The 12980-nt window shown below is 42.1% G+C and overlaps 1 protein-coding gene across 2 annotated transcripts in view; it reads left to right on the forward strand.

Moving 5' to 3' along the window:
- Nucleotides 1-12980, forward strand: part of LOC139399688 (activin receptor type-2A-like) — a 48210-nt gene that overhangs the window by 13837 nt on the left and 21393 nt on the right. For both annotated transcript variants that reach the window (XM_071144981.1, XM_071144980.1), the window contains exons 2-4: nt 6656-6878; nt 8285-8397; nt 12192-12346. In XM_071144981.1, the coding sequence (XP_071001082.1) occupies nt 6656-6878; nt 8285-8397; nt 12192-12346 (491 nt within the window). The remainder of the gene's footprint in view (nt 1-6655; nt 6879-8284; nt 8398-12191; nt 12347-12980) is intronic.

Below are 12980 nucleotides of genomic sequence, written 5' to 3' on the forward strand. Positions count from 1 at the left end.
AAAGCTAGTTTCCTGTAATTCCACACCTTTTGTCATGGGGCTGAGAAAATAATTGCACCTTCAAAGCAAATGTTTTGCAATTCTACACCATGGGGCTGAGAGACAATTTGCTGTTTTAATGCTAATTTAATGAAATGATACACATTTTACCATGGGTTATGCCTTGTTCCAATGCTATCTGAGTGACTCAAACATTATAACAAAATCAGTGGGGGCCCCATAACATTCAATTTTTTGAATTTTTGATTCTAACTATACTGACTATACCGTTTTTATTTTGGTGATTGTTAATTCTCAAAGATTATCTTCTTTAAAAATAGACTGCTCCTTTTTCTACATGCTTCATATCTGGATTTAGGTGTTTAAGTTTAAACAGAAAACGCTTTACCACCCCCCCCAAAAATGTCTCCATTATTATTTTCTTAATTTTTTGTAATTATGTTTTTTTGCAGTGGCACACCCGATTTAGAAGCAGCGGTGCGCTGCTGCTAAATGCATATAGGGGAAACACTGTTTAAAATGCTGTTATTCAATATTGATGTTGCACAATTTCTGTTAGGGGACTCAAAAGGCACTGATTTTGTGGAACAACCAACATAGCCTAGGCCAAATGTTATAGTTGATGAGGTTATCAAAGCCATAGGATGGGGCGGCAGGTATCCTAGTGGTTAGAGCATTGGGCCAGTAACCGAAAGGTTGTGAAATCGAATCCCAGAGCTGACAAGGTAAAAATCTGCTGTTCTACCCCTGAACAGGGCAGTTAAGCTACTGTTCCTAGGCCGTCATTGTAAATAAGAATTTGTTCTTAACCGACTTGCCTAGTAAAAATAAAGGTTAAAATAAGATGAGTCATCTATTTTGATATCAGTAGTTGATTGTATGTGTGGATCTCTAAATACAAGCTATATTTATAACTGCACTTGTTTCACGTCCATGGGGGGAGTGGAGTGCCTGTTACACCCTGTGGAGATGGAGCACAAGAGAAAGTATCTTTGCTCCCCCCTTTGGCATAATTTCAAATCACATCCCCCTCCCACTTAATCCGGGATGCCCAGCCTGCTCTGGAATGGACAAGATAATCAGAGGAGTCTGCCACAGACAGACTTGATGAGCTGGCAAAGTTTTTTTTAAGCCATCTTGGTTGTGCCACCGAATCTGAGGAAAATGCCTACAGTATGGCTCTTCAGTTGTTTAGAACCGGCACTTGGGCATTCTAATTGCATTGCTGTAGTTTTCAATTAGGGTTTTAAAAGATTATTTAGATATTCTGTCGACTCCCTGTTTGGACCAATGGATTAACCCCTAGTAAACCTGCTGCTTGTGATGAGGGCCAAATATTTTGAGGAGTATAGTGGATACAGAAGCTCCTATGATGGAAGAAGGTTTAGGCTAGGGGTTGTCTAGAGTGAGTCTAGCGTAGCCTATTTGAGATTGTCAAGATGGAATGATGTTTATGTGTTGGCTCCCGTCCATACAACATTGTCAAAGGTCCTGCCCAATCCAACTATCCCCCAGTAGTCAATTAACAAACTGACTTTTGAACAGGGCTCTTTTGTGATTTGTGCTGGCCCAGATCTGTAATCATGGTATTGGGGCTTCGACGAATGATGTGCATCTTCGGCTGTGCCTTCCTCCTCCTCCACCAGGCGTGGATGTGACAGTAATTCCAAGAGATTCCCTGTAATCCTGATAATGGCGATTTGTGTCTCCGGAACTAATCCCCTGGATTTATCCCCACGAGGGGCAATTAGCAAATGAATTCCCCCCCAAAATAATTTTCTTCATCCATCCAGCCAGACACACCACAGCACCATTTGTTTTTTAAAGAGGCATTATGCTGTTATTATTGTATCGTTTACACTTTTATGAATATGAATTAGGAAAATGGGTCTCTTCCTGGACTAGGGCCATGACTGAGTAATGGATTTGATGTGTTCAATGTAAGCAAAATGTCTTCATGTGGGCTATTTTGGAATGCATACAGTCAGTTAGGGATGGGCATTTTAAATGAATAATATAATTATTTTGGGGGGGGAAGATAGTCACACAAAAAAGACAAATGCCACAGGGTGCTATACCGCTATAACAGTAGCCTAGGCTAACAGCAACAGTGAAAGAGAAGTCTGATGTTTGCCATCATAAAACTGATTTTGTTTCAACATTTTTTGATGAGTGTTTTGTATTGATCTGTGTCAGGTCTTGTGGACCTTCCGTTGGTGTACGCCTGTAGGCTAGTCGCTGAGGTGGGGAAAATAGCATACTGTTGTCAGGGCTGACTGGAGGGCTACATGCAGTATGATAGTAAAATGCCTTTTTATATAAAATGCAACCCATAACCTATAGCCCATGAGATAAAATGTACTTGAAAAATCAAACAAATCACTTTGTCCGTCCCCAGAACTGTAGGCTACATTTACTGTATGCATCTGAAAACAATCTGAAAACAATATCAAAGCCACATAACGTCTGAAGCAGCAGTAGCTCAATGCACCGTAGGCTACATAGCTAAACCCTACATTCAAAACACTACATTCAAATACAAGTTTGTTGTTTTATTAAAAGGTCCAATGCAGCCATGTTTATCTCAATATCAAATTATTTATGGGTAACAATTAAGTACTTTACTGTAATTGTTTTCAATTAAAATGGTAAAAAAATAAACAAAAATAGCTTCTTAGCTAAATGCAATTTCTCATGCAAGAATTTTGCTAGGGGTGGTTTGAGACAGAGGCCTGTCTCAAATGTGTAATCTGCAAACTAGCTGTTTTTGGCAGAGAGGAGGGCAAACTATTTGTTATTGGTCTATTAACTTATCTAGTGAATTTATCTAGTGAAATCACCAGGTGGTCCAAAAATCCCATCCAGCCAAACAAGCAGAAATGTTCAAACAGCTCTTACACTAAAAGTACATTATCATAACTTTTTCACAGTATTATTCCAACCTCATAGTGTGGAAATATATATAAAAAACAAGGAAATTACATTTTGGACTGCTCTGCCCATTTTAATTTAAGCATGTCAAATGTCATGTATATCCTTGTGTCTAACGATGTATCATGAATAATTCAATTTAGACAAAGATGTTAAAATGTAAAATATATATATATATATATATATATATATAAATAATGAATACTCTCACAAGTGTTCGAATACTGAACGTCTGTTCGGATATCCGGATATTCGATTAACCGCGCCCATCCCTAAGTCAGATGCTATTTTCTTCCCTATAGCAGTGCTGATCTCTGTGAGGATGTTATTCTCATCATTGGTTGAGGCAAAAAAAAATTGTGAAGAAATGTTTGGGAATAAGTGTCGAAGATGTCCCATTGTCAGGATCATTAGTGAACAGACTGTAAACACATGGTCAAACTGTGACCCCACAGAGGTAGCCTACAGTAAATGGTGTCTGTACTGTATGCCCAGTCCAGTTCAGCACAAGCAATTGTGGCACTCCAACTCATCCCCGGGCTTGTTTCTTCCTTGGCGCTAACTAGAGGTCGACCGATTATGATTTTTCAACGCCGATACCGATTAATGGAGGACCAAAAAAGCCGATACCGATTAATCGGCTGATTGTTTAAAAAAAAAATATTTGTAATAATGACAATTACAACAATACTGAATGAACACTTATTTTAACTTAATATAATACATCAATAAAATCAATTTAGCCTCAAGTAAATAATGCAAAAACAAAGTGTTGGAGAAGAAAGTAAAAGTGCAATATGTGCCATGTAAGAAAGCTAACGTTTAAGTTCCTTGCTCAGAACATGAGAACATATGAAAGCTGGTGGTTCCTTTTAACATGAGTCTTCAATATTCCCAGGTAAGACGTTTTAGTTTGTAGTTATTATAGGAATTATAGGACTATATCCCTCAATATCATTTGTATTTCATTAACCTTTGACTATTGGATGTTCTTATAGGCACTTTAGTATTGCCAGTGTAACAGTATAGCTTCCGTCCCTCTCCTCGCTCCTCCCTGGGCTCGAACCAGCAACACAACGACAACAGCCACCATCGAAGCAGCGTTACCCATGCAGAGCAAGGGAAACAACCACCCCAAGGCTCAGAGCGAGTGAAGTTTGAAACGTTATTAGCGCGCGCTAACTAGCTAGCCATTTCACTTCGGTTACACCAACCTCATCTCGGGAGTTGATAGGCTTGAAGTCATAAACAGCGCAATGCTTGACGCACAACGAAGAGCTGCTGGCAAAACGCACGAAAGTGCTGTTTGAATGAATGTTTACGCACCTGCTTCTGCCTACCACCGCTCAGTCAGATACTTAGATACTTGTATGCTTGTATGCTCAGTCAGATTATATGCAACGCAGGACACGCTAGATAATATCTAGTAATATCATCAATCATGTGTAGTTAACTAGTGATTATGATTGATTGTTTTTTATAAGATACGTTTAATGCTAGCTAGCAACTTACCTTGGTTTACTGCATTCGCGTAACAGGCAGTCAGTCTCCTTGTGGAGTGCAACGAGAGAGAGGCAGGTCGTTATTGCGTTGGACTAGTTAACTGTAAGGTTGCAAGATTGGGTCCCTCGAGCTGACAAGGTGCAAATCTGTCGTTCTGCCCCTGAACGAGGCAGTTAACCCACCCTTCCTAGGCCGTCATTGAACATAAGAATGTGTTCTTAACTGACTTGCCTAGTTAAATAACGGTATAAGAAATACATAAGAAATACATTCCGATTGTTGTTGGAAACTTGAAATCGGCCCTAATTAAATCGGCCATTCCGATTAATCGGTCGACCTCTAGCGCCAACAGTCTCTTTTACTCAACTTGCGTGACCAGTTTTCAGATCTCTGGCCCCTGGGCTCAGAGCATTCCATGTTTAGCTATCCTATGTTTAGTTGTCCCTCATAATTGATTGTCAGAACAAAACGGCACTGTAGGTCCCGACTCCCTTGTCCCTGGCCCTGTTAGATATGAGCGGAATGAAGAGAGTAAGAGATGCCCCTCTGTGTCTCAGGGGGCCCTTGGCAGGTGACTTCTTTCTTTCTTCTCACTCTCAGGCTCTTTCTTCTATCTCCCTTTTTCTGTCTCTTGCTGTGTCCCTGTCTCTGATTCTCTGTCCCTTTCTCTCTGTCTTTCTTTCCGTCTCACTCTCAAAATATCTCTTTGTACTTTTTAAATTATGCATTTCTTCTTTTTAATTAAGGATGTGTGTGTCTTTTTACACCCCGAAGACAAAATGTGTTAAGAATAGACTTTACAATAGATTACGTAGGCTAAACAGTAGCATTTTATCCTATCTGAGCTGAATCAAGCCGGCAAGCCTATTTATAGAAAGCTTTCTAAACGGTTAGTTCTCCTATATTTGGCACACGTAGAGATGAGAGAGAAAGACCTTTGCATGTTCATTGGTTTGTGTCAGAGCCTCTCTTCCCTGCCTTAACAAGCAGACGTGTCACCATTGTCAAACCACACCCACCATATCCTTTTGTTTTCAGTCACTGTTACCACTTGAGGTTTTGTCAGGGTTAACCATAACCACAAGCTCATATTGTTGTGGTTTCTTAAACCATATGGCACTCTCAGGCTATGTTTTGAACTTTAAATTCAAAATCCTTTTTCCTGTTGTTTAGATAAGTCTCAAGGATTATACTTAAAATATAAATGATTTTTGTCTAGCCTTTTTGGTGTTTGAGATGATATAGTGAATACATTCCTTAAGCAGTAGGCCCTAATCCAGTGATGAATCAACCTGTGGTGCCTGGCGCCTCGCAGGTTAATGTTTATATTTTGAGTTCATTGTCTTGTCTATGGCTCAGTGAAGGAGGATAGCCTGACTATGCGTGACAGTACATTCATTATTGGCAATTGTTTGATTGACTTGTGTTTAGTGTGCTTTGTACAGCTCGGAGCATACTGTCAATAGGGGCTGTATTTTACTAGCTGCATACTAGAATATTTCATGCCTAGGTTACTTCTCAAAATGGATGAGGTGAGGGTGCAGTGGGCTAAATGATTGTCATGTGTTGTGATTCAGTGCAGTAAATGACATTCAACTTATTTCAACCCTGCTGATTCGGTTGAAAACGAGACTGTTCTCTCTGAATGGGAATTCTATCCCATTACCCTCCTGGACCTATCAAACATAATCATTAACAAATCATATCACAATCAGCCAGGGCCAGAGATTTTCCCACACAGCATTTGAAGACTGTGTGTGTCAGTTTCTAGAGGCACTCGAGTCATCACCACTGGTTAATTACAGTGCTGTGGTAAGGCTTCACACTGTGGAGGGAGGCTGGCTGATGAGAGATGGCTCTGTTCGTGATCACTGCAGCCCTGGAAGTGGTCTTTAATGCCTCCATCCTGTAATTGTCCTGCAGTGAGTGGAGAGTTACACCATCCGTGCATTGCTTCACGAGAGCAATAGATTAGTCGTAGATTAAAAGGACATATGATGTTACACTGTAGACAGGGCTGTCCCAAAATGAACTATGTTGATGTGCAGGACACAGTAGGCTTCTTTTATGTATTCATTCATGTCTGTGGTTTGGTGTTTGAACGCCCTTCAACCGATTCTAACCAAATGATTTATTAACACATTCACCTTACAACAGGAATGCTGTTCGACCTTCACCTCAAAGTATTTTGATCTGGTGTCTCCATCTCTCTGTTCCTCAGGGGCTATCCTGGGCCGGTCAGAGACGCAGGAGTGTGTCCACTACAACTACAACCCCAACCCTGCTGCCATCCAGGAGAACCGGGGTAACCGCACTGGCATCGAGACGTGTGCCGGTGAGAAGGACAAGCGGAGACACTGCTTTGCCACCTGGAGGAATGTGTCGGGAACCGTAGATATCGTCAAGCAGGGCTGCTGGCTGGATGATACCAACTGCTATGACAGGTAGGGCCTATTGCATCATGGCTCTGTGGGGGTGGGTTGGATAACATGTGTGATCTGTTACAACACACCAATGACACACGGTGGAATAACTAAGTGTATCATTGGTGTTTTGCAATGGATGACAAATGTTATCAGTATAATCAGGGAAGACGACTCTGAGGCCTATCTAGTACCTCCATTCTGTGTGAGGACTTGGTCGTCCCATGGAGATGATGTGAAAGGTGTCAATGTGGAGGACGAAAAATCATCATGAACGTGGTTTCTTGCAGGCTAGACATTTTTAAAAAAATGTCAGCATTAGCAGTCTCGACTTGTTCTAACAGCTACACTACTGCGATAAACAATTGAGCTTCTTCAAGTAATTTAACACCTGCAGTGTTTTTTTTTAAACAATCTAGGCCTAGATGTGTGCATATTGCACATTTGCCCTGTGAGCCAGAACAGACAGATCGAGATGGATGAAATGTTTCCTCACTCAGAGTTATATATATATATATATATATATATATACCTGATGTTTAAGTGTAACACTTTAGCCCCTCTTCACTTGTGTAAACATGTTATTGCTGTTCAGCTTTGCTCCCCCTCCATTCCACCAAATTGTGATGTTATCTTCCCAGCTATCCATCCAGCATGTCAGCTAGTGTTGCCAGAAACATTCTCTGTCTTAGCGTGCGAGAACCCAGGCCCAGAAAGGTCGATTTACACGGCGGGTCTTGTCTTAGCATGCTGATGAACCCGTTTACCTTCCATCTGCAGTAACCAAATCGATGTGTTTTTGAAGTGTGGCATGCTGCCATGTGATTACTCAATGTAGAGCAATGTAGAGCAACAGGTAGCTCCGACCGTGCGGCAACTTACCAACGTGTGTATACTCTCCATGTAAACAACAGCCAAACATTTTTTATCAAACATAGTTTGGAGTGAATACTGCTCATTTTGTTTCAGCTTGGGTTAATCAGCTTGTTTATCTAGTCAAGGATGTTTAGAGAACGGAGTGTAGCTTTGATATGGTTTAACTGCCATGGAATGTCAGTTTGCCAGTTAAATATAGAATTCATTCTTTTTTTCCTTCGTTTTTTGTTGATTTGACTGAGTTCCAAACGTACGAGGTGAAACACAAAAATACTTGTTTGCAGGAAGTAGCCTTCAGTACCTACAGCAACATGAACTACAATATCATATTTTTACATCCATTATATTACTATTCCTGTAGAGCTCCAGTCTAAAGCTCAAGGACAGTTTCCGAAATATCATATTTTCCTTCGATATACAATTGTAACCTAAAGAAACAAAATAAGTTGCAAAAAGACTTTAGAAAAGGGAAGGTTTGCTAAGATATTGGGGCCCGAAGGGACCAACATTTTGCTACATTGTTATGACAGCATTGTCTCTCTCTTTTCCAGAACTGAATGTGTGGAGATGAAGGAAAGTCCAGATGTGTTCTTCTGCTGCTGTGAAGGAAACATGTGCAACCAAAAGTTATTCTACACCCCCGACAACACACAAGCTGTTCAGAGTAAGTTGTGTGTGCGTATGCTTGTGTTTCTGTATGTAGTAACACCATATCAACTGAAAAATAAAATCTGACGTACTTGCCTTTGTCCGAAGCGTGACCTTTTGACTTTTGTTACGACATGAAACAAAATAAACAACCCAATATGTTAGTCATCTTTATTCTCTCACGTTACATAACGCTGATGCTCTGCATAACCGCTCTGCTTCGTCAAATCTGCTCCATATTCCGGGAAGTGTGCAGCGTGATGTGGTGTTCCTAGTTCCAGTGAGTGTGCAGTGAACTCCGGCATGTGCCATGGTGTGTCTGACCGTATCCTGTGTGGCTTCCTGTGTGTCATTCATCAGGGATTGCTGTGTCTTTAAGATTAAAAGGGGATGATCTGTCCTCCTTATCCCCGTTGAGCTAACGGGCCTCACTGCTAAACAACCTCTTAGCAGGAGGAAGAATGCAGTGACTCAGAGGAGGTGTAGCTAGCTTCCTCCATTGGTGCTGCTCGCTCTGCCAAGCAACAATCCTTCCTGGAAATCAATCTACATTCTTCCCGTAATTGTTGATTTAAAAAAAAAGATATATAATAATCTGAGCACATCCTCAAAGAATGCAGAATAGAAACATCTAATCAGAAATCTCTTAACGTTCATTGGTTCTGGAATTTCTTGGTCCTGGCAAAACATGTTTTTTATTACCACATCCTCAGTTGAGTATAAAGAAAAAATCTAATCAGTGATCAGAAATGCCTTAATGTTGTGGTTGGGTTACTCCTTTTCCTCTTGTGCTATTGTTGCTCAACAATGAATAGAATTGCCCTTTTCAGAATAGTCATATTAATTCATGGGGAAAACATTTGTGTGTTCTTGCATTGGAGTCAGATAGAGGTTATACAATAGATACACTCACTGGTCATTTTATTATGTACACCCATCTAGTACAGGGTCGGACTACAGAACAGCCTGAATTATTTGGGTTGTGGCGTTCAATAGTTGCTCAATTGGTATCAAGGGACCTAACATGTGCCAGGAAAACATTCCCCACACCAGTACACCACCGCTACAGGCTGGATGGGTCCATGGACTCATGCTGCTTACCCCAAATCTTGACTCTGCCATCAGCATGACGCAAAAGGAACCAGACTTTGTTGGAACAGGCAATATTTTTCCAATCCTCAATTGTCCAGTTTTGGTGATCACATGCCCACTGGAGCCGCTTCTTCTTGGTTTTAGCTGACAGGAGTGGAACCTGGTGTCTGCTGCAATAGCCCATCTGTGACAAGGATCGAGGAGTTGTGCATTCTGAGATGCCGTTCTGCACACCACTGTTGTACTGTGCCATTAATTGTCTGTTTGTGGCCCGCCTGTTAGCTTGCACGGTTCATGCCATTCTTCTTCGACCTCTCTCATCAACGAGCTGTTTTCGCCTACCTGACCGCTGCGGACTGGATGTTTTTTGTTTGTCGCTCCATTCTTGGTGAAAAGCCCAGGAGGGTGGCCGCTTGGCAGGTGCGCCGGATCAAGTATTCTGAAATACTGGCTCCGGCGCGCCTGGCACCGACAATCATACCACACTCAAAGTCGCTTAGGTCACTAATTTTGCTCATTCGAACAGTAACTGAATGCCTCAATGCCTGTCTGCCTGCTTTATATAGCAAGCCACGGCCACGTGACTCAATGTCTGTAGTAGCAGTGCATTTTCATGAATGGGGTGGCCACTGACTGTATATTAAAGCTTTGTGTGGGGAGATGGGCTCTACTACAGTACATTAGGCATGTCTTTCTCCCTCTGCTTATTCAACTAAACACGTACGTATTTGCAGCAGTGACTAACTAGATGTGGAATTCCCTGGATATTTGGAATTAAAAGCTCGGTCGGAGCCTTACTATCGTATCGAGCATAAGGCTCTGCACATGCTCACAGCTGCTTTTTTTAACCTAGCAACAGGGCCTCTCTGGGGATGAACCATGCAGGAGTGAATAGAAAGAGGGAGAGAACGGGAGAGAGCTTGACCTTCTGACCAGAGTGGCTCCATGCCTGAGTGGCGTGTACAGTGTGGTGATCCTATTGCCCTGGGGGCGAGGTGGGGGCGTGGAAAGCAGGGAGCACGCAGCAGGCAAGAGGAGGCATGTTGGAGAGTGGGGGGTGGGTTTGGGTCTGATGTATTTTTCAGCTCAAAGAGGCTAATCCGGGTTCTTATCCCACTTGCAGCTAAAGTGGAGCACTGGGCAGAGAGCTGGGAGAGGGGGAGGGGAGCAATGGGTATAGAGGGGGAGGGGCATGGCAAGGGGGGGTTGTGGCAGGCAGGCAACAGCAGCATCACAAACAGTGCCCCATCTTTAACCACGCAATGTTACTGCGTGTTGCCAGTTCAGCTGAGGTCCCCCACATAGAGCAGTAACGATACACACATACACACACTGGATGTCACGCTGGCAGGCGAGGGAAGGGGTATCCACCGCAGCAGTGAAACGAGTCCGTGTTGAGATTACTGGAGCTGCTGCTTTGGCAACGAGTCACAATCAAATCTTATCTCTCTTTCATGAAGCCCTGTAAAGGGACTGTGCCAGGATGGGTGCCTGCGAACCAAACAGGCTTTAGACAGATACACTAACTCACTCAATCACCAAGCCTGTAGCTCCACAGTTAACAGGGCTACTAGATTAAAGCTAGTTTTTACTGAATCGTTTGGGATCAAATCATCGGACTTCAGAGTATGCTCTCTGTGTTCAGGTTTCGTGTGTGTGTGTGTGTTTGTTTAACTATTCTTGTGAATACCGGAAGTCCTCACAAGGATAGTAAAGCAAGGATAATTTGGACAAGTGGGGACATTTTGCCGGTCCCCACAAGGAAAAAATATATTTTAGACTTAGGTTTAGGGTTACAATTAGGGTTAGACTTAAGGTTAGGGGTTACGGTTAGGAGTAAGGGTTAGGTATAGTTTTAGGGGTTTGCTGTTTGCGATTAGGTTAGGTTAAGGTTAGGGAAAATAGGATTTTGGCTGGGAATCAATTCTTTGGTCCCCACAAGGATAGCAATACAAAACTGTGTGTGTGTGTGCGTGTGCGTGTGCGTGTGTGTGTGTGTGTTAGAGCTGGGCGATATGGACAAAACCCATATCAAGATAAATTGACTGAATTATCACAATGAAACGTTAGGTTTATAATGATGTACACCAAAGTTATTTTTTTTATTACATTACCCTTTTAACTACTACTATTACTTTGAATGTTGTAGCTATCAATTGTCCCATTAACAAGCACCCATATTAGCAAATGTATTTCATTTCAAACTTCGCATTTTTCTAGTAGGTTATTTATCTTAATGAACAATTTCAGCACTATGTCCACGATAAATGGTCGGTTTGGTCAGTTTATCATCCCAGCTCTAGTGTGTGTGTGTGTGTGTGTTTTTGTGCGCACATGTGTGTGTGACTGAGAGCGAGATATCCTCTTGATTTAACCGTCACACTCATTGACACTAAGCCCGGATAGATTTGGCTGATTCCCAGCCCCAGAGAGACCCAGCTAGAAATGCATTTTATAAAAATGACATCAGCCAGCTATAGTTGAGCCCATATCAGCCCTACATTATGAACACGGAGACCGCAACACATAACCCATTTCGTTTTTCACATTCTTGGCAAAGTTATTAACAAAATGCTCTTTCAGCACTCCTTGATTTTGAGTACATCCTACAATAGTCCTTTTGTCCAGGCATAATCTAGATTGATCTCATTTTACTCTCTCTGTCTTTCTTTCACTCTCTTTCCCACTCCCTCCCTCGCTCTCCCCTTCCCTCCATAGCAACGTCGAACCCGGTTACGCCGAAGCCTCCTCTCTTTACCACCCTGATGTACTCGTTGGTGCCCATCATAGGCATCACTGCAATCATCCTCTTCTCCTTCTGGATGTACCGCAATCACAAATTGGCATACCCGCCAGTCCTGGTGCCCACACAGGTAAGAAAATACACAGCACTAATGTACAAAACCCTCTTTAGTTGCAAAAACAGTTGTAGCTAGCTATGCAATGACTATTTGATAGACTAGCTACTGTATATCAATGAGAGTTGTTCTCATTTGAGTTCGCCTGTAGCTAGCATTTGATCTATGTTGGCTGGATGGCGGAAGCAAGGTATTCCAAGTGTCCACAGATATACCACTGTAGACGCAACACCTCTTTGTTTTGACTGTGGCCCGCTTTGTTGATAAACTTTTTCTCCATCATGACTAAAGTCTGTGAGAGCAGTACTATGACTTTCAAATCACCTGTATGACACAGATCAGTTGCTATGAGTTGTATTTGTACTTGAGCTTGTGCTGTTGGTAGCCTGAGAGTCTGTATTTGGCAACTGCGCTCATGTTCTCTTTTTTTCCCCCCTCCATCCCTTTTTTGGAAAATTTTCTGAGAAATTACACCTTTTCAGGAAATGTAGTTCCCTTGCTTTGATGGGACAGAGCGTTTACATAATCTATCTGCCATTGACACACACACACACACACACACACACACACACACACACACACACACACACACACACACACACACACACACACACACACACACACACACACACACACGAATGCTCACAAA

The sequence above is a fragment of the Oncorhynchus clarkii genome, chromosome 3 (genome assembly GCF_045791955.1).
Source record: "Oncorhynchus clarkii lewisi isolate Uvic-CL-2024 chromosome 3, UVic_Ocla_1.0, whole genome shotgun sequence".
Classification (NCBI taxonomy): Eukaryota; Metazoa; Chordata; class Actinopteri; order Salmoniformes; family Salmonidae; genus Oncorhynchus; species Oncorhynchus clarkii.